At 66.1% G+C, this 16,291-nt stretch overlaps 8 protein-coding genes across 8 annotated transcripts; 3 read left to right on the top strand and 5 right to left on the bottom strand.

The window, feature by feature from the left end:
* Nucleotides 1-637: 637 nt before the first annotated feature.
* Nucleotides 638-1,106, bottom strand: HETIRDRAFT_454365 (uncharacterized protein; the record flags this gene model as incomplete). The annotated part of the gene is made up of 3 exons (XM_009552097.1): nt 638-740; nt 804-862; nt 903-1,106. 3 exons carry the CDS (start codon nt 1,104-1,106, stop codon nt 638-640), a joined length of 366 nt encoding a protein of 121 aa, XP_009550392.1.
* A 487-nt stretch (nt 1,107-1,593) lies between these two features.
* On the top strand, nt 1,594-1,868 carry HETIRDRAFT_109022 (uncharacterized protein; the record flags this gene model as incomplete). Its single annotated transcript, XM_009552098.1, has 2 exons — nt 1,594-1,683; nt 1,746-1,868. 2 exons carry the CDS (start codon nt 1,594-1,596, stop codon nt 1,866-1,868), a joined length of 213 nt encoding a protein of 70 aa, XP_009550393.1.
* Nucleotides 1,869-3,226: 1,358 nt separating this feature from the next.
* On the bottom strand, nt 3,227-4,453 carry HETIRDRAFT_325829 (uncharacterized protein; the record flags this gene model as incomplete). The annotated part of the gene is made up of 5 exons (XM_009552099.1): nt 3,227-3,319; nt 3,392-3,449; nt 3,551-3,822; nt 3,960-4,162; nt 4,342-4,453. Coding segments are annotated over 5 exons (738 nt in total), but the record flags the coding sequence as incomplete, so codon positions are not given.
* A 683-nt stretch (nt 4,454-5,136) lies between these two features.
* On the bottom strand, nt 5,137-6,337 carry HETIRDRAFT_242470 (uncharacterized protein; the record flags this gene model as incomplete). The annotated part of the gene is made up of 9 exons (XM_009552100.1): nt 5,137-5,171; nt 5,247-5,338; nt 5,403-5,440; nt 5,547-5,626; nt 5,683-5,713; nt 5,821-5,909; nt 5,974-6,007; nt 6,137-6,251; nt 6,312-6,337. Coding segments are annotated over 9 exons (540 nt in total), but the record flags the coding sequence as incomplete, so codon positions are not given.
* A 514-nt stretch (nt 6,338-6,851) lies between these two features.
* HETIRDRAFT_446187 (uncharacterized protein) lies at nt 6,852-8,242 on the bottom strand. The gene is made up of 5 exons (XM_009552101.1): nt 8,113-8,242; nt 7,978-8,036; nt 7,542-7,919; nt 7,378-7,439; nt 6,852-7,206 (listed from the first exon to the last, which is right to left on the bottom strand). Exons 1-5 carry the CDS (start codon nt 8,219-8,221, stop codon nt 7,119-7,121), a joined length of 696 nt encoding a protein of 231 aa, XP_009550396.1. The 5' UTR covers nt 8,222-8,242; the 3' UTR covers nt 6,852-7,118.
* A 199-nt stretch (nt 8,243-8,441) lies between these two features.
* HETIRDRAFT_326000 (uncharacterized protein) lies at nt 8,442-9,061 on the top strand (the record flags this gene model as incomplete). The annotated part of the gene is made up of 3 exons (XM_009552102.1): nt 8,442-8,570; nt 8,692-8,816; nt 8,935-9,061. 3 exons carry the CDS (start codon nt 8,442-8,444, stop codon nt 9,059-9,061), a joined length of 381 nt encoding a protein of 126 aa, XP_009550397.1.
* A 255-nt stretch (nt 9,062-9,316) lies between these two features.
* On the bottom strand, nt 9,317-9,673 carry HETIRDRAFT_454369 (uncharacterized protein; the record flags this gene model as incomplete). Its single annotated transcript, XM_009552103.1, has 1 exon — nt 9,317-9,673. One exon carries the CDS (start codon nt 9,671-9,673, stop codon nt 9,317-9,319), a length of 357 nt encoding a protein of 118 aa, XP_009550398.1.
* Nucleotides 9,674-10,074: 401 nt separating this feature from the next.
* HETIRDRAFT_446188 (uncharacterized protein) lies at nt 10,075-15,871 on the top strand (the record flags this gene model as incomplete). Its single annotated transcript, XM_009552104.1, has 7 exons — nt 10,075-10,191; nt 10,259-10,312; nt 10,381-13,286; nt 13,353-14,665; nt 14,726-14,957; nt 15,018-15,091; nt 15,151-15,871. 7 exons carry the CDS (start codon nt 10,075-10,077, stop codon nt 15,447-15,449), a joined length of 4,995 nt encoding a protein of 1,664 aa, XP_009550399.1. The 3' UTR covers nt 15,450-15,871.
* Nucleotides 15,872-16,291: the final 420 nt, after the last annotated feature.

The raw sequence follows: 16,291 nt of genomic DNA on the forward strand, positions 1-16,291 counted from the left end.
GCCGACTAACGTGCAGCCGCTAATCCCAACAACACACTGGAAGAGCCGTACCCTTCACGGTGCATTCGCGAAAAGGCACCTGGATTTCATTTCCGCTGTGAGAATGCGTGTTGACGACAAGGCAGCTAGAAGGAGAGAATGCTGATGAACACAAAGGTTCGGCAGCGACGTGAAACACCAAGTTGTTGATCCGGTCATCCGACAGATGATGCAGAAAGGTGTTTATACGACATATCCATAGTGTCTGCGAGATCATTACGCAACTGCTCTGAGCGGCATCATTCACCGCATCGCAGGGCTGAGACCAGGACCATCCGTGACGAAGACGACCATTCACGATCTCACGTATGACTGGCAGGAAGAACCATAACCTCCCTTCTCCTGCACCGTTATATACAAGCAGCATGCGTGCCAGCAGACGGCGACGTGAGCCAACAATCAAACACGGTCAGATTGTGGGAGAGGCTTTCGGGACACCTTTCGCGCTCGCCGGCGCATATTGATGACGTGACGCGGGAGGAAAAAAAAACAGCACGACGAGCTACGATGAGGTGCTTGCGGCTGTCCCCGAGGAGAGCCCCGGTTTGAGCGATCGTGCATGCAGTGAAGAGGGAGTATCCAGGCAGGATTAAGATTTTTATATAATACAGGTGTATGCGGCGAAAGCGGAGGATGGGATGAACAACAAGCTATGAGCAGCATGAGCGGGCGTTATATACGTTCCAGCGATGACCAAATGACTGCCGTACGAGAAACAACAACATCAGCACTGCGCACGAAACAAACCATGAACGCAAACGCACCAGCACGAGTCGCATCGACGATCGTCTGCTCCTCCAATCAGCCCCTCGAGACCGGCCCTCTGCTCAGGCAGGAATCAGCATATCGCCCCACCGCCTCACGAAGAGGATGCCGCCCAGGAAGACGCCGACGCCGGTGAGGATGTTGATGTTCCCCGGCAGCTTCTCCGGCGCGAAAATCTGCTCGCGCAGGAACGCGGAGAGGGCGGACTCGTTGGGGTTGGGGAGCTGGCCCCGCCCGCTGGAGATGGTGGCGGGGGTGTAGTAGGCGGGGCCGGAGTGGGGTGGGGCGGAGCGACGGGCCATGGTTTAGTATTTCGATGTTTGTTGGTGGTTGTATAAGAGCTGGAACACTGCTGGACCAATGTTCGCAGAACGGTTAGTCAGCAATCCATCTCGGCAACAGCGTCAAGGTGCGAAACATGGTCACTGCGCTGAGGCTTTCGATTCAACCCCGGATCCACGCGTACTTAGGCGTACTTGCCCTACATTAATCGACTGACCGTTCTGATAGATGTGAATAAAGCGACCTATGACCTCTGTCTCTGCCCTTCTGCTCCACCGAGGAAAGCCAGTCACTGCGTCGTAATCCCTAGTGAGTCTCAGCCTTCAGGTGTAGTACGAGCTCAGTAAATTACCTCTTTGACCTTCGATCTTCTAGATCTCCCTGAACGTAATAACTTTTTGAGTTTGTAGAGGTCTGTAGTAATCGTGGGCTTCTTGCCATACATGAGTCTTACTCGACTCTTGCCTCTCATTTCTTGAACACAAAGGCAATGTCTAGCTTACAGATATGACGACCAGCCTTGGACGTCTTACGAAGGCCGTTGACGGCATCAAACTCATCGTCGACTATATCAATGACTACCAACTTACCGAACAGGTGCGTGAGCAGTCACATTAAATCACCTCCCAATCTTCTGGCATTGGCAGACTTTCACGCAGGCACAAGTAAGAACCCCGCAGTATCTCGTTCGAGCGGCCATCATCAAAGAGTTTGAGGCAGTAGCGGAGAACTTGAACCTTCCTTCGAGCGATCCCATCCGTCAAAGTCACCTTGATTTCTAGAAGGTCCAGAAACAGATTTACAGCATGTGCAATATTACGGCGCACAAGTATGGGGTCACCGATGTGAACTTCCACGTCATCTGGGAGGCGTTGTCAGGTCCTCTGCAGACGATTGTCTCAAGTGACGTTGAAGCATTGATTCAGGAAGTCAGTGCCAAATGACCAGATGCCGAGTTCATGTACCCTACGATATTACATGTACAATACGCCTCTGTTGCCGACGAGGACCGACGTTTGAGCTTCAGCAGTTGGAGCGTCGAAAATTTCCCTGCTGGATTGAAGCTGAAGCGCGAAAAATTCGCAACGATGTCATATCGCATCAGTAAGTCTAGATAAGTCTTAGGTTCATAAGGATTCATCACGGAATCGCGAGCCCTGCTCGGTGGAAGGTCTGCTCTGCCATCTGCAAAAGCGTCTTGCTGATTGTAACCTTGTTTGTCTTGTCAGACAAACCTGCCCACACTTCACGTAGACTCTCTTCCTCCCCTTTGATCTGTAAACATACGTGCACTGCTGCGTCGAGGCTAAAGAGCCAATGAAGTAGCTGGTTTGTGATGCTCTGGAAAGGACGCGTGCTATTGAAACGGACAAGGTCCATGATGCAAAGTAAGTCTTTGAGAATAGATTTGCACGGTTGCTGGCTCTGAGGTGACGAAAAAACTTGCTGGGCTATTGTCAACCTTTCGAGACCATATGGGTGCGAAGGAATACGCGCCTCGAAGCATCTTTCCAGCGTCAATATCCATCATTGAGCAATTCCTCCGCCTCTGCTTGACCGTCATCTGGCCACGAGGGATAGCCCCAGAGCATTTTGGAGGTCAACAGACCCTAACAGATATCCCTGGACAACATTTACGATGTCCACCTCTCTCCCTAACGTGAAGAATGCTCCCAAACCGCCAATCTCTATTTTTAGATATCCGTTCGTGTCAACAAGCCATCAAATTCCAAACCCCGCCTCCTCATAGCACGTTGTCTTTAATTTCCTGATGGTGTGGCCTGCTACAGTAGGCCAAGTCAAGGCTCACGTTGTCGAAATTGTTGCTCACTTCTGCGCTATCGCGTGGGGACCGAGGTCAATAGATGCAGGGGAAACAATTGAAGAGAGGCTGGACGGTATGCTCTTAGGGATGCACGACACCACAAATCTTGAAGTTCGCGCTGCTATGAGCTCTGGAGACGAGGATGGGTGTGGACATGGCCGCGTACAGGATTTTTTTCAAAAATCGGTGTAGAAGCCAGAAACAAGCCACCAGCGCGTATAACGCATTGCACAATCCTCTCTCGATCTTCGTTCGACCAACACGAAGCGCGCGCCAGCACCCCCCACGCCCAAGCAGCCCCTCGCCGCCGCGCACTCACAGCCTCGGCTTCGGCGCGGCCCCCCCTCCCAGCGACGGATACGCGATCCTCTCCTTCCGCAGCGCCGCGCGCGCCGAGTCTTCCAGATCCTGCGAGACCAGCGGCCGCCGCCGTATCAGTATTTGTTCCACGCAGAGGGACAGCGCGCGAAGGGCGCTCACGGGGGCTTGGTTCATGGTCGAGGCCCACACGACCGTGTGGTCCAAGCTGTCCTGGATCCTGCGACCCGAAGCGCACAGCATCAGCCGCGATCACGACCACGCCGACGCCGACGCCGACGCCGACGCCGACGCCGACGCGGAGGGTATGTGGCGACGTACGTGTGGTCCCGCGCGTGCGCGAGCAGGTGTTTCGTCCCGACGACCGCGACGGGGCTCTTCGCCGCGATCTCGCGCGCGAGCGCGAGCGCGGCGGCGACGACGGCGGCGCGGGAGCCGGGCACGACGCGCGAGACGAGCCCGAGCTGGAGCGCCTCGGCGGCGGTGAAGGCGCGCGCGGTGAGCGCGAGCTCGGCGGCGAGGGACGCGTTGCCTGTGAGCTTCGGGATGCGCGCGAGCGTGCCGATGTCGGCGGCGAGCCCGACGTCGACTTCCTGGGATGCCGACGTGCGATGCGTCGGCGGTGGCGGCGGCGAGGAGAGGAGGGAAGAGGGAGGGGAGGGTTTTGTGATTAGGTGGCGCGGGGTGGATGAGGGAGAGGGGAGGTGCGCGCCTTGATGCTGAACTTGACGTCGTCGGCGGCGTAGCGCACGTCGCACGCGGTGACCATGTCGATGGCGAGCCCGATGGCGTTGCCGTGCAGCGCGGCGATGACGGGCTGCGGGCAGCGCGCGGGCGCGGCGATCGCGTGCTGGAACGCGCGGAGGTGGGGCTGCGTCCTGAGCGCGCGGCGCGCGGGGTCCGCGGCGGTCGGGATGGTGGTGAGAAAGTCGACTGTGCGGGGACGCGGGCGAGCACGGGGTGTGGCGGCGGACGGGTTTGAGCGGTGGGGAGGGGATGGGGGGGTGGTTCGTGAGGGTTCAGTGGTGGTTCAGTGGTGGTTCAGTGGTGGTTCAGTGGTGGTTCGGTGGTGGTTCAGTGGTGTGGAGGAAGAGAGGAGGGGGCCGGCTCACGGTCTACGCCTGCGGAGAACGCCCTCTCGAGCGCGGAGGAGAGCACGACGGCGCGCACGGCGGTGTCGGCGGCTATGTGGTCGAACACGGCGCCGTACTCGCGCCAGAACCTGCACGGCGGACGAGAGTGTGCTCAGCGCGCGCTCTACGTATCAGCCTGCGGCGGGCGGGGGCGGGGGCGGGGGCATGGGCATGGGCGGGGGATCGGGTACGCACGGCTCGCTGATGGCGTTGACGGGCGGGCTGTGCGGGGCGGGAGGTCATCGAGGTCACGCATGAGCTCGGGGCAGGATGGGGCGGGGCGGCTTACCGCGCCAGTTCGACGTGGAGGACGTGCGGGAAGGGAATGCTGAGCTTCATGAACTTCAGGTTTGCGGCATATTCCAAGGCGGCCATCTTTGCGTCGTCGTCGTCGACGTGGATGTGAGGAGTGTGGGGAGTGTGGGGTAAGGAAGAGGAGGAGGAGGAGGAGAGTGTGGGGTCGCGGCGGACATGACGGCGCTGAGGTAGCCGAGCGGCGCGCGCGCTCGCACAAACGGCCTATCACGTGAATTCCCCCTCAGGGTGCCGCAGTGCACCCCGTCTCTCGACGCGCGCGCAACGCGCAACGCGTGCACAGAACAAGGCGCCGAGGCCGTCTCTAGTAGCGGTAGCGTACTTCTATATACATATGCAAGGGACCAGGCGCCCACGGCGTCCACGGCGTCGCAGATACGGGGCGCGAGCGCGGCGGCATTGACGCGCGCGTCAGGCGAGCGTGAGCCCTACATCTTTCACGTCGACTTCGGAGGGCTCCTTTTGCTGCGCGTTCACGGCGCTCAGGTACGTGTCTGCGCGGCACGGCGGTGGGTGAGCGTCGCGCATAGAGAGACGGAGGAGGAGAGGGGAGGGGAGGGGGCACGCACTCCAGAAGAGGCTGACGACGCCTACGAAGACGAACCGGAATTGGGGCGGGACGAGCGCGAAGTTGAGGACTTGCGCCGGGGCGAAGACGGCCCTGGAGCGTGGGATCAGCATATGCGTGGTCGTACGGGGCGAGGCAGGACGAGACGAGACGAGACGGGACTGACCAGTTGCGCATGAGCGTCGGCGCGTAGGCCTACACGGAACCATCAGCGCGGGAGCGCGAAGCACACAGCACGGGGTGGGCGAGAAGGGAGGGAGGGAGGGACGGTCGGTGGAAGGAAGGGCGGGGAAGCACGCACGCTGCCGAGGCGCTCAGAGATCGCGGCGGGGCCCTTGCCCTCGAGGAGCGTCATCCAGCCGAAGAACCAGCCGACGGCGACTGCGAAGCGGGGTGAGCGCGCGGCGGGGCGGGGGGAGGGCGCGCGGGGGACTTACGGGGCGCGGCGAGGCTTTGGTCGAGGAACGTCTGTGGGTGCGGCGGCGCGTGGGGCGTGGGGCGTGGGGCGTGGGGCGTGGGGCGGAGCAGGGGCGGGCGGTGAGGCAGGAGCGCGTGGGAGGAGGTGGGGGACGTACGCGGTAGGCGACGGCTTTTGCGGGGGTGGAGAACTGGAGGCGGCCGAGGAACTGGAACCATTTGGTGATGGGCGGGCCGAAGAGCGCGCCTGCGTGTGCGGAGCATCAGCGCGAACGTTCGGTCGAGAGTTGGGGGGCAGAATCCGGACTCACCGCCGTAGAACGCCAAGCGGGCGGTGCGCGCGAGCTGCGGCGCGAAGGTGGTCGGGCGGGGCAGACGCAAGGGGCGTGAGAAGGACGGACGGACGGACGGAAGGAGTGAAGATTAGAAGGAAAGGAGAGAAGGAAGGACGGGGATACGGGGTGGGCCGCGTACGTCGTGGTGTGTGCCCTTTTTTTCTACCGCCTGCTGGGCGATGGCGTCGCCCGCGCCGAAGAGGACGGCGGAGGTGACGCACTGGGTCGCGAGCGGGCGGCGGAGGAGCAGGTTGCTGGCGCGCGGCGGGTCAGGGCGTCCAGTGCGCGGAGTCAGGGAGAGAGCAGGGGCGCACCTGTAGGCTCTGTACGCGGACGCCATGGCGGGAGTGTGTGTCGACGGGGGTGCACGGGCGTGCTCGCGAGGCGGGGCTTGTTTCGGTCGAGGCGACGGGGCACTTGCGACTCGGAGTGGGTGGGGAGGAGTGCTGGAGGAGACGGCGACGACGGCCGTGTATTTGAGCGGGACGCTCTCCTCGGTCCGCACCGCCGCCCCCGCGCCCCGCACTCCACAGATCATTCAAACAACCTCGACGCCGCGCTTCCATCACCTAAACAGCCCGTTCACAGAAAAACAGTGCAGAGTGACGGGTGCTCTGAATCCAGCCTCGTCTCTGTGCACGCTTTATTCAGACCGGCGAGGCGGTCCTCGCCGCGATGCACATGCGTTTCCATCCGCTTGTCTTAGTCGTCTGACGGACGGGCGCTTCCCCGGACCGACACCCAGCCCAAAGTGCATGCAGACCGCCCTCCTGCCACGCGCAGTCTGACAATCTAACGACCGCACCTCCCTCGCAGCTTACGGTACCGCGCCCGCGCGGCGCCCGTCTCCAGCAGACACGACGACGCGCCGAACGAGTGTCCGACACGGCCTCACGGCGACACATGCACGAACACAAGACACACATCCCGACCAAGCCTAGCATACATAAATCGAACCCGCGCCCCGCTCTCCCCAAGCCGCGCGCGCGCAAGCAAGCAAACACACACACACACACGCTCTCTCTCTCAAAAACGCATCGCATCGCAACGCATCGCAACGCAACGCAACGCAACGCTAATGTCCGATCTCGCCAGCGAGCGCGCGCGACGCGACGCGGGGTCTAGTGCAGCTTCTCCCAGAGGATGATGGCGATGAGGAGCACGAGCACGAGGATGATGGCCCCCGTGACGACGCGCTGCTGGTACATCCTGCGGGCGTCGCGCGGCGTGGGAGGGCGGCGTGGGAGGGCGGCGTGGGAGGGCGGCGTGGGAGGGCGGCGTGGGATCGCGGCGTGGGAGGGCGGACACGCGGACGGGGTCAGAGGCGGCTGTCAGGACGGGGCATCGGCGCGGGGGCGGGGCGGGGGCGGGCGCACGTACCGTCTGATCATCTGCTTCAGCGTCCCGCTCGCGCGCCCAATCGACGTCTCCGCCGTGCCAAGCTGCGACGCAAACAAACAAAAAGCCAACACGGATCAGACGACGACGGCGAGGCGGCGCGGAAGCGAAACGGGACGAGACGGGACGGGACGGGGGAAGCGCACCGTGTCGCGCGCGTTCTCGATCTGCTCGCGCTGCCCGCGGAGGCTGCGCAGGATCCCCGCGCCCTGCTCCTCCGTCTCGAGCGCAATGCGCTGGCTCTCCTGCAGCCTCCTCGTCCCGTCATCCAGCAGCGCCGTGCCCGCCAACAGCCGCGTCCTGTCCCCCCGCACGCCGTCCGCGCCGTACGGCTCGTCGGACGTCGCGCCGTTGGGGCTGGAGGAGGAGCGCGCGAGGAGGTCTGAGCGCGCGAGGTGGGCGTGGGCGTCTTTGGAGCGCTTCTTGGCGCGCGCGAGGTCGGCTTTGGCGGTGCGCGTGCGGGCTTGGTAGGCGGCTTTGAGGGACTGCGGGATGCCGTTGATCTCGATCTCCATTTGGGAGATCTGTGCGCGCCGAGTGAGGGAGGGAGGGCAGGGCGGGGCGGGGCGGGGTGGGGCGCACCATTTCGTCTGCCTCGTCGAGCTCCATCTCGACGCGGCGCAGGGCGGCCTTCTTCTGTTCTGCGCGCGGCGGGACCGCGGCGTCAGCGTGTGCTGCGGCCGCGCTGGGCAGCCGACGGGAAAGGCTCGGGCTCACCTCCGCGGGCGTCGGCGGCATCGCCGTCGAGCTTGTCGCGTATGCTCTGGAGGATCTGCTGGAAGTCCTGTTCGTACGAGTCGAAGAGGGCGGTGGGCGAGCTGTCCATCGCGGTGTCGGTCGTGCTGCGGGTGGGTGGGTGGGAGTCGAACTTGCCAGGCGGTGGCGTGGCGGTGGCGGTGGCGGTGGCGGCTTACGTACGCTCGCACGCACGCTCGCTCCTGCGACCTTTTCGGGCGAGCTCTCCTCGGAATCGCCATCGGCTCTTCGTCGCGCGCGACGACGCACACAGACCCAGCACAGCGCGACCCGCCGACGCCGGATCGATCATGTCGCTCGAGGCCCGTCTCCAGGCCGCGTCCGCCGACTTCCAGAAGCTGCAGGCGGAGCTCGCCGACGCCGTCGAGGCCCGCCAGCGCCTCGACGCGCAGCTCTCCGAGAACGAGCTCGTCAGGAAGGTGCGTGTCCGCCTACCGCCCCCCGTCCCACGCTCCACGCTCCACGCTCCGCATTCCACCGTCAAACACATCGCTGCACACGCGAGAGACGAGAGACTCGCGCGCTGACGCTTGCGCGCAGGAGTTCGCGGTGCTGACGCCGAAGAACGTCGTGTACAAGATGATCGGGCCCGTGCTCGTGAAGCAGGAGCAGGCAGAGGCGACCGCGAACGTCGCCAAGCGCCTCGAGTTCATCCGCAGCGAGATGTGCGTCCCCTCCCGTCCCGTCCCCCTCTTCCTCTTCCCCCCCCCCCCCCCCCCCCCCCCCACTCCTCACTCCGTGTTTTATTTCCCGCGTCCCGCGTCCCGCGCCCTCGCCGCGCAGAAAACGCATGGAGGCACACCTCCAAAGCGTAAGCGAGAAATCAGAAAAGAAGAAACAGGAGGTGCGTCCCCGCGTCCCCGCGTCCCGCGTCGCGCGACCCACGGCTGACCGATGTGCTCGCTCGTAGCTGGTCGAGATACAGGGGGCGCTGCAGGCGCAGCAGGGCGCGGCGCCGGCCGCGGGGGCGGGGGCGGGGGCGGGGGCGATCAAGGCGTGAGCGGGCCGACGCGGTTGGGTAGTGTACGGCGTACGGCGTAGGGCGATGTGGGCGTGGACGTGATGTGTACCGTGTACCATGTACCGTGTGTATGCAGCCTGCAATGCACGGGCTGGTGACTTTCGCGGGGTGTGGTCGCGACTCGAGCGTGCATGTGCGGTTCGATTACACGGGGGCTGGCGGGGCGCGGTACGGTACGGTATACAAGATGCACGGACGGTCGGGACGGTTCATTACAGTATACAGCATCTGGCGCGCGTCTCCGTGGATCGTGGGGGGTCTGGCCCGGCGGTATTTGCAAGCGAGCGGGCGAGGATTACGATAGGCTATCGTGCGAGAACTCGAAGACGCGAAGCGTGGACGGGTTAGGGCCGAGGGGGTACGGGGGGTGCTGCTGGAAAGGCCCTGTTCCGCGCACGTCTCGGTCTCTAGGACGACGTGCGGACGGCCGGCGAGGCGGGTGGGTGCGAGGGTGCGAGGGTGCGAGGCTGGGTGCGAGGGTGGGGGTTGCTGTACTTGCATGTAGGATGAACGGCGAGGAAGCGGCGAGGAAGTGGCCAGAAGCGACTGGGCGGTGTTCTAGCTCGAGAGTGCGCTGGTCGCAAGTGGCTGCAGGCAGGCCACGGAAATGGGTGTGGGAGAGCGGGGCACGGGCGAGCGTCGAGCGGGTTGTGAGCCGGCCGTGCTTCGACTGGGACTGTGTGCTGCACGTCGCTCGCCTCTGCGTGCCTCCGTTCCCACCTGCCCATCCGTTCCTCGTTCCTGGCCCTCGTCTCTGACCGTCGCCGCCAACCACAACCACACACGCCGTCGCCGCCAACTACAACCACACACACCACCACCACCACCACCACCACCACCACCACCACGCTCCCTCTCTCTCCTCCTCTGTCACTGCCCCCGCACCCGCACCCGCCCTCACCATGGACGCCAGCGAGCTCTCTCGCTGGACCCGCTTCGCAGCAAAGGGCGGCATCGGAAAGTGCACCGCCCTCCAAGACTGCGTCGCAAAACACCCAGAGGACCTCATGTTCCTCAAGGTACGCACCCTCCCCGCCCCTCGCCCCTCGCCATGCCCCGTCCGCTCAGTGCTCACGCCCCCCCCAGGACGACGAGATCACCGTCCTCATGCAGCTCGCAGACCACAAGGACACCTATCTCGTGAGCCCTTCCTCTCCCTCCCCTCCTGCGTCGCGTGGCGCTGAGCACCGCCCGCCGCCCCATCACAGGGCTACTGCGAGGGCGTCGTCGGCCGCTTCGAGGGGTCCTACGTCCGCTTCCACGCCCGCCTCAAAACACCCGTCATGGCAAAACGCACCTCCTCCCGCGCCTCCCTCTCCCCGCGCGCCCTCGCAACACAGAGCCCCGCCCCTTCCCTCGCCGCTCGCTCCATCACCGCCATCACCACCGCCGCCGCCACCGCAGACGACGACGACGACGACGACGACGACGGCGAACCGAGCTCCAGCCCGCGCTCCCCCGGCGCCTCCCCGCACCCCCTGCGCACCAGCAGCCTCTCCTTCGCCTCCTCCCTCTCCCTCGCCTCCCCCGCCGCACCGCCGATCCAGCACTCCACATCCGCCTCCTCCGACCTCTCGATCCACGCCCTCCCGCAGCACCTCCCCGACGCACTCGGCGCACCCTACATGAGCTTCTCCTCGGGCTCCTCCGCGCAGGACGACTCGTCCCCGCGCACGCCCTCCTTCTTCCCCGCGCACGCCCCCGGCGCCACCGCACACGCGAAGTACCCCGCCGTCGCGCCGCGCATGTCTACCACCGAGTCCGCGTACTCGACCGACGAGCGCGGGATGTCCGCGTCCCCCGCGCCCACCGAGTCCTCGCTCGTGTCTGCGCTGCGCGCGCGCGCGTTCGCAGACGGCGACGGCGACGGCGATGGCGACGACGCGGCGAGCGCGCGCGCGTCGCGCGTGTCTGCTGCGCTGTCGGATGGCGTGTCGGGGATTGGGCTGTCGCTGCTGCAGGATTTCATCAGCGGGGACGGGGAGGACGAGGGCGATGACGATGAGAGTGGGGACGGGGACGGGCGACGGTCGAGGACGATGATGTCGGAGAGTGGGAGTTCGATGGAGTCTGCGACGGCTGAAGGACCGCCGCTCGATCGCACGTTCGTCCCTCCCCAATCCTCTTACGCCTCCCCCGCCACCGCCACCTCCCTCTCGCATGCACCATCACAACCCTCCCCCCCGCGCTCCCCCCCGCCCTCGCCCCCGCCCCCGCTCCCCCCGCGCGCCTCCTTCCACTCGCACTCGGGCTCCGAATTCGACTACACGGGCGAAGACTGGGAGGGCGCGGCAGACATATACGACAACTACCGCTACTCGCGCATGTCCGTCGCCTCGAAGCTCTCCCGCATGTCCAAGCTCTCCGCCTACGCCGCGCACGCGGGCTCCGGGGCTCCTGTGGGAGACGCGCCGCCGGTGCCGGTGCCGGTGCCGAGCGCGCAGGAGTGGGAGTGGCGCAGGCACGAGGCGGGGCGGAGGTCCGAGGACTCGCGCTACTCGCAGCAGTCCCTCCCGCTCCCGCCACCATCCACACTCGCATCCGCAGCACCATCCACATCCGCATCCACAGCGGTAGCAGCAGCAGCAGCAGACCAGCCGCGCCGCGTGCCCCCAGCGCTGCTCCTCGCCGGCACGGGCGCGGGGCCGGACGCGGGTGCAGGGCCGGGCGACGACCCGCGCGCGCACGCGATCTCGGCGTCCGAGCTCGGCGAGACGCCGCTCCTGCACACGACCTTCGCGTCCCCGCTCGCCTCGCCCGCGCTGCGCACCGCGTCGGAGGCCGCGTCGAGCGCGTACGGCGCGTCGCCCGAGCCGGAGCTGGCGTCTGCTGTGTTTGGGCGCGCTTCGAGCGTTGATGAGGACGGTGGGGAGGACTATGGGGATGCGGATGGAGACTATGGGGATGCGGATGCGGATGCGGATGGTGAGGACGACGAGGCGAGCGTGCAGAGCCTAGGATTTGACGCGCCGCGCCACGGGCGCGCGTCGCTCGACGCCGTCGGCGAGCCCGAGTTCGCGCACCACCACCACGACAATAACGACGATAGCGCGCAGCCGCCGCAAGCCGGCCCCTCGCGCCCCGCGACGCCCGCTGCGGACGGCGCCCCGCCCGCGTCCGCGTCCGCGCCCATGTCCCCGCCGTACCCGAACGAGAAGAACCGCGGCGGCGCGCATCACTCCCCGCTCATCGTCGTCAACCCCGCCCCGCCGCCGCCGCCGTACACGCCCGTGTCCCCGCCGCCGCACCAGACCGTGCACCCCAACCTCGGCCCCGGCCCCGCGCCCGTGTCGGCGCCGGCGTCGATCCCGCAGGCGAGCCCGATGGCTGCGGTGTTTAATGCTATGCCTGCGCCCGCTATTCCGGCCGTTTTTGCGCCGCCTCCGCTTGGGTTCCAGCAGCAGTCGATATATGCGCATGCCGCTCCTATACCAAACGCATACGCTCCTTCATACCCGCATCCGCAGTCACAGCCGCATCCTCAGCAACCCCAACAGCAGCAACCCCACCCGCAACAGCAGCCGCAACCGCAGCTCCGCCCGCGCCCGCCTCCCCAACACGCAGACCCCAACGCCCCCGAGCGCCCCTTCGGCTCCTCCCGCACGAGCCTCTTCCTCCCGCACCCAAACGCGCCCAAGCCTCCCCCAGGCCCGCTCTCCCTCGGACCGATGTACGGGCGCAAGGCGCCCCCGCCGCCCGCGCACCCCGGCGCAGCCGCGTCGGTCGTGCACGTGCTGCGCATGGCGGCGGCCGCGCGCCTCGGGGGCCGCGTCGCGACGATCTACGGCGCGACGGAGCGCGAGCTCGCGGCGTCGGTTGGGCCGGTGCCGATTGTGTTTGGGCTCGAGCCGCCGAATAACGTGCCGGCGAGGATGGTGAGGCGCACGGCGACGGTTGGGGCGGGGCCGGAGGCGCCGACGGGGGTTATGGTGGGCGAGCAGCAGCAGCAGCAGGGGCAGGGCCAGGGGAATGTGATTCCGAGGGCGAATTTTTATCCGCAGGCGGGCACGGCGCGGCCGCGCTCGCGCTCGTTCTCCGGGTTCGATAGCGCGCTGGGTCCGGTGGTGGGGTCGGAGTCGGGGTCGGGGTCGGGCGCGGAGGGCGCGTCGCGCAGGTCGGTGGTCCCGCGTCGTCGCCGTGATGTATTGCGTGCTGATTCTGAGTGTGTCGTCTTGTACAGCCGCGAGGAGCCTGTGTCGCATAATCCCAGGCTGGCGCAGCGCCAGCACACGCCGTCGCCGCTCTCGCTCTCCGCCACCGCGCCCGCAGCGCCCGCAGCGGCTGCGTCCTTGCCCTCGCCCGCGGACCCATCGTCGCCCGTGCTACCACCGGCACCGGCACCGGTACCGCCGACCACCGCCGTCCCAAGCACCGCGCGCCGCCTGAGCGTGTCGCAGAGCATGACGAACCTGCGGCTCGCGATGGCCAGCCCGCCGCCCATGGCCGCAAGCCTCCGCCAAGCGCTCGCAGAGCGCACCGCGTCGCCCAAGCCGCGGCGCAAGCCGAGCGACGCGGTCTCGTCCGCGAGCTCGCCGCAGTCGCCGACGATGTCCGCTGCGCACGGCGACCGCGAGTCCGTCGCGTCGACGTTCAGGACCGTGGACGGCGCCGGGTCCGTGTCCGCGCACTCGGTGCACCGCCAGCGCAGCGCCGACACCGTGTACTCGACCGCGAGCGACGTGCGCTCGCTCATGGCGTCGCCGCCGCCGCTCGCGCGCAACACGTCGCTGCGCTCGAAGCTCTCGCTGTCGGCGCTGCGCGCGAAATCGAGCATGGCGGCGCTCGGCGCGCGCGAGGACGCAGGGAGCGTGCTGGGTGACGCGGGCGAGACCGTGCAGGTCGAGGATATGGACTTTGAGCTCGTGCGCCCGAGCATGCCCTCGACATCGTCTGCGCGCGTGAGCGAAGAATCGTCTGTCTACGGCCGCGGCTCGCTCGCGGGCGACGTCGCGCCCGGCGGCACCAGCAGCAACAGCAACAGCAACAGCGCCAACAGCAACGCCCATTTCCACGGCAAGAGCGACCCGAGCGCGTTCCTCCGCACGGACAGCCCCGCGGCGTCGTCCGTCTCGCCCGGCTCGCGCTCGCCCGCGAGCAGCCCCGCCGAGTCGCTCTCCAAGACGGCGGCGGCGGCGAAGAGCGGCGAGGTCGAGGCGCACCGCGCGCGCGAGCTCAAGTGGCTCGCGGCGATCGCGTCGACGCCGCCCGCGCAGGCGCGCAAGAGCAAGAAGATTCGCAAGCTGCTCGCGGAGGGCGTGCCCGCGTCGGTGCGCTACCAGGTGTGGTCACATCTCGCGGACAGCAAGGCGCGCCGCCTCGATGGGCTGTACGCGCAGCTCGGTCGCCGCGCGCGCGTCGCACGCCTGGAGGAGATCGAGCGGGATGCGCGCGAGTGCTTCGAGGGCCAGGGCGCGCTGGCGGAGCCCGACGGGCCGCTCGTGTCCCTGCTGCAGGCGTACCTGACCATGGTGCCGGACGTGCAGTACGATCGAGGTGCGTGCGGTGCAATTGTGAATGCGGATCGATACTGACCGCGCTGCCGCTCGTGCGCAGGGATCGCCATCATCGCGGGGCAGCTGCTGCAGCAGTCGCCGGAGGAGGACGCGTTCTGGATCTTCATCTCGCTGATGGATACCCACCTCCGGCCGTATTTCTCGTCCAACGCGACGCAGATGGACGTGGACGCGTTCTTGTTCCAAAAGGCGGTCGAGGCGGCGGACCCGTCCGTCGCGAAGAAGCTCTTCGTCGACATGGCCATTCCAGCGATCCGCATTTGCCGTCCGTGGTACGTCACGCGCCCTGCCGTGTCAGTCCGTCCGCCCGTTGCTGACTTCTTTCGATGCAGGTTCTCGTCACTGTTCGCAGAGAGCCTCCCACCGGACTATTTCCTGCGAACCTGGGACATCTTTCTTTGCGAAGGTAGGCACTCGCGCGCGTCTCGCCGCGGCATCGTCCGGGCTCACGTTCTCGCTCCACAGGCGTCGCCTTCCTCTTCCGGATCGGCCTCGCGCTCGTGACCTGCTGCCGCCGCGCGCTGCTCGACGCCAAGTCCGAGGCCGCCGTGCTCGCGCTCCTCCTCCACCCGCCGGCCGTCCTCCTGTCCTCGTCGCCGGACACGCTCGTCGAGCTCGCGGGCTCCGTCAAGCTCAAGGACGACGATGTGCGCAAGCAGCGCACAAAGATGGAGGCCGTGTCGAAGCGCCAGACGCAGGCGCAGGCTCAGGCCCGCGTGCTCGCGCAGGGCCAGGCGCAGGCGATCTCGCTGCCCAGGAGCTGATCACGCCCAAGCGCGTGCGGTGCGCGCGGAATTTCGCCCGGCCGCCGCCGTCGCGTGTGAGGCCTGACGCGGATGGAGCGCCGGTGCCGGCCCCGCGGCGCGCCGCGTGAGCGCGCGCTGGTGTTGATGGCGGCGCTGACGCGATCTGTTGGGGGATCCCGATCAGCATCAGCACCGCCAACAGGCCCCGGGCGCGTACAGGCGCGTGCGCTCGTGCGATCGTGCGTGCGTGCGTGCGTGCGTGCGTGCGTTCTTCTTCGGGCGACTGCGGCGTCTGTGCACGTCTTTGTTTGGTGGTCGCCATCGCGTTCGATCCGGACGATCGAGCGACGTCGTGATTGTGTCCCGCTGTCCTTTGCTGTCGATCTTTCCATCTCTGCATCAGCTTTCTTTCTTGTCTTATATATCAGTGTTCTCCCGTCGCGTGTGTGCAGCGTGAGCTATTTCGGGCGTGCATGGCCACAATGTGTCTGACCTATCAGTGTGTCCACCGCTCAAACGTCCTCGGTGGGGTCAGACTGATTGACCGTGGAGGATGCGTCGCTGCCACGGCAAAGAGGAGGATCAGCCGCGTACCTGTCTGAATCCTCAACGGTGCGACCGTGTTATCCCACAGAAAGCTATGATGAGATACGTTGGGAAAGGGCACTGACCTGCGAGTTATCTGCCTGACAACGATCCATTGCGGTGCTTGAACTGACCCTGCACTGATCAATTGCCCCTCAAAGTCCAAAGCAGCGCGCGTCGCTGTGCGGCTGACTGGCTGGCAGGCGACACCTGCTACCCGCGCCTTCGACCGAGATCACCCTGGTTCATCGCTCGCTCGGGCCAAGGGCAGTCAA

The sequence above is a fragment of the Heterobasidion irregulare genome (genome assembly GCF_000320585.1).
Source record: "Heterobasidion irregulare TC 32-1 unplaced genomic scaffold scaffold_09, whole genome shotgun sequence".
Taxonomy (NCBI): Eukaryota; Fungi; Basidiomycota; class Agaricomycetes; order Russulales; family Bondarzewiaceae; genus Heterobasidion; species Heterobasidion irregulare.

What these genes read in the sequence shown, in the direction of transcription:
- HETIRDRAFT_446187 (XM_009552101.1), bottom strand. Translation starts at nt 8,221, where the DNA reads ATGGACAGCTCGCCCACCGCCCTCTTCGACTCGTACGAACAGGACTTC. An exon ending in TCGAGAACGCGCGCGACACG is followed by an intron (nt 7,440 to 7,541) that starts GTGCGCTTCCCC and finishes TTTGCGTCGCAG; the next exon opens with CTTGGCACGGCGGAGACGTC. An exon ending in CTGAAGCAGATGATCAGACG is followed by an intron (nt 7,207 to 7,377) that starts GTACGTGCGCCC and finishes CGACGCCCGCAG; the next exon opens with GATGTACCAGCAGCGCGTCG.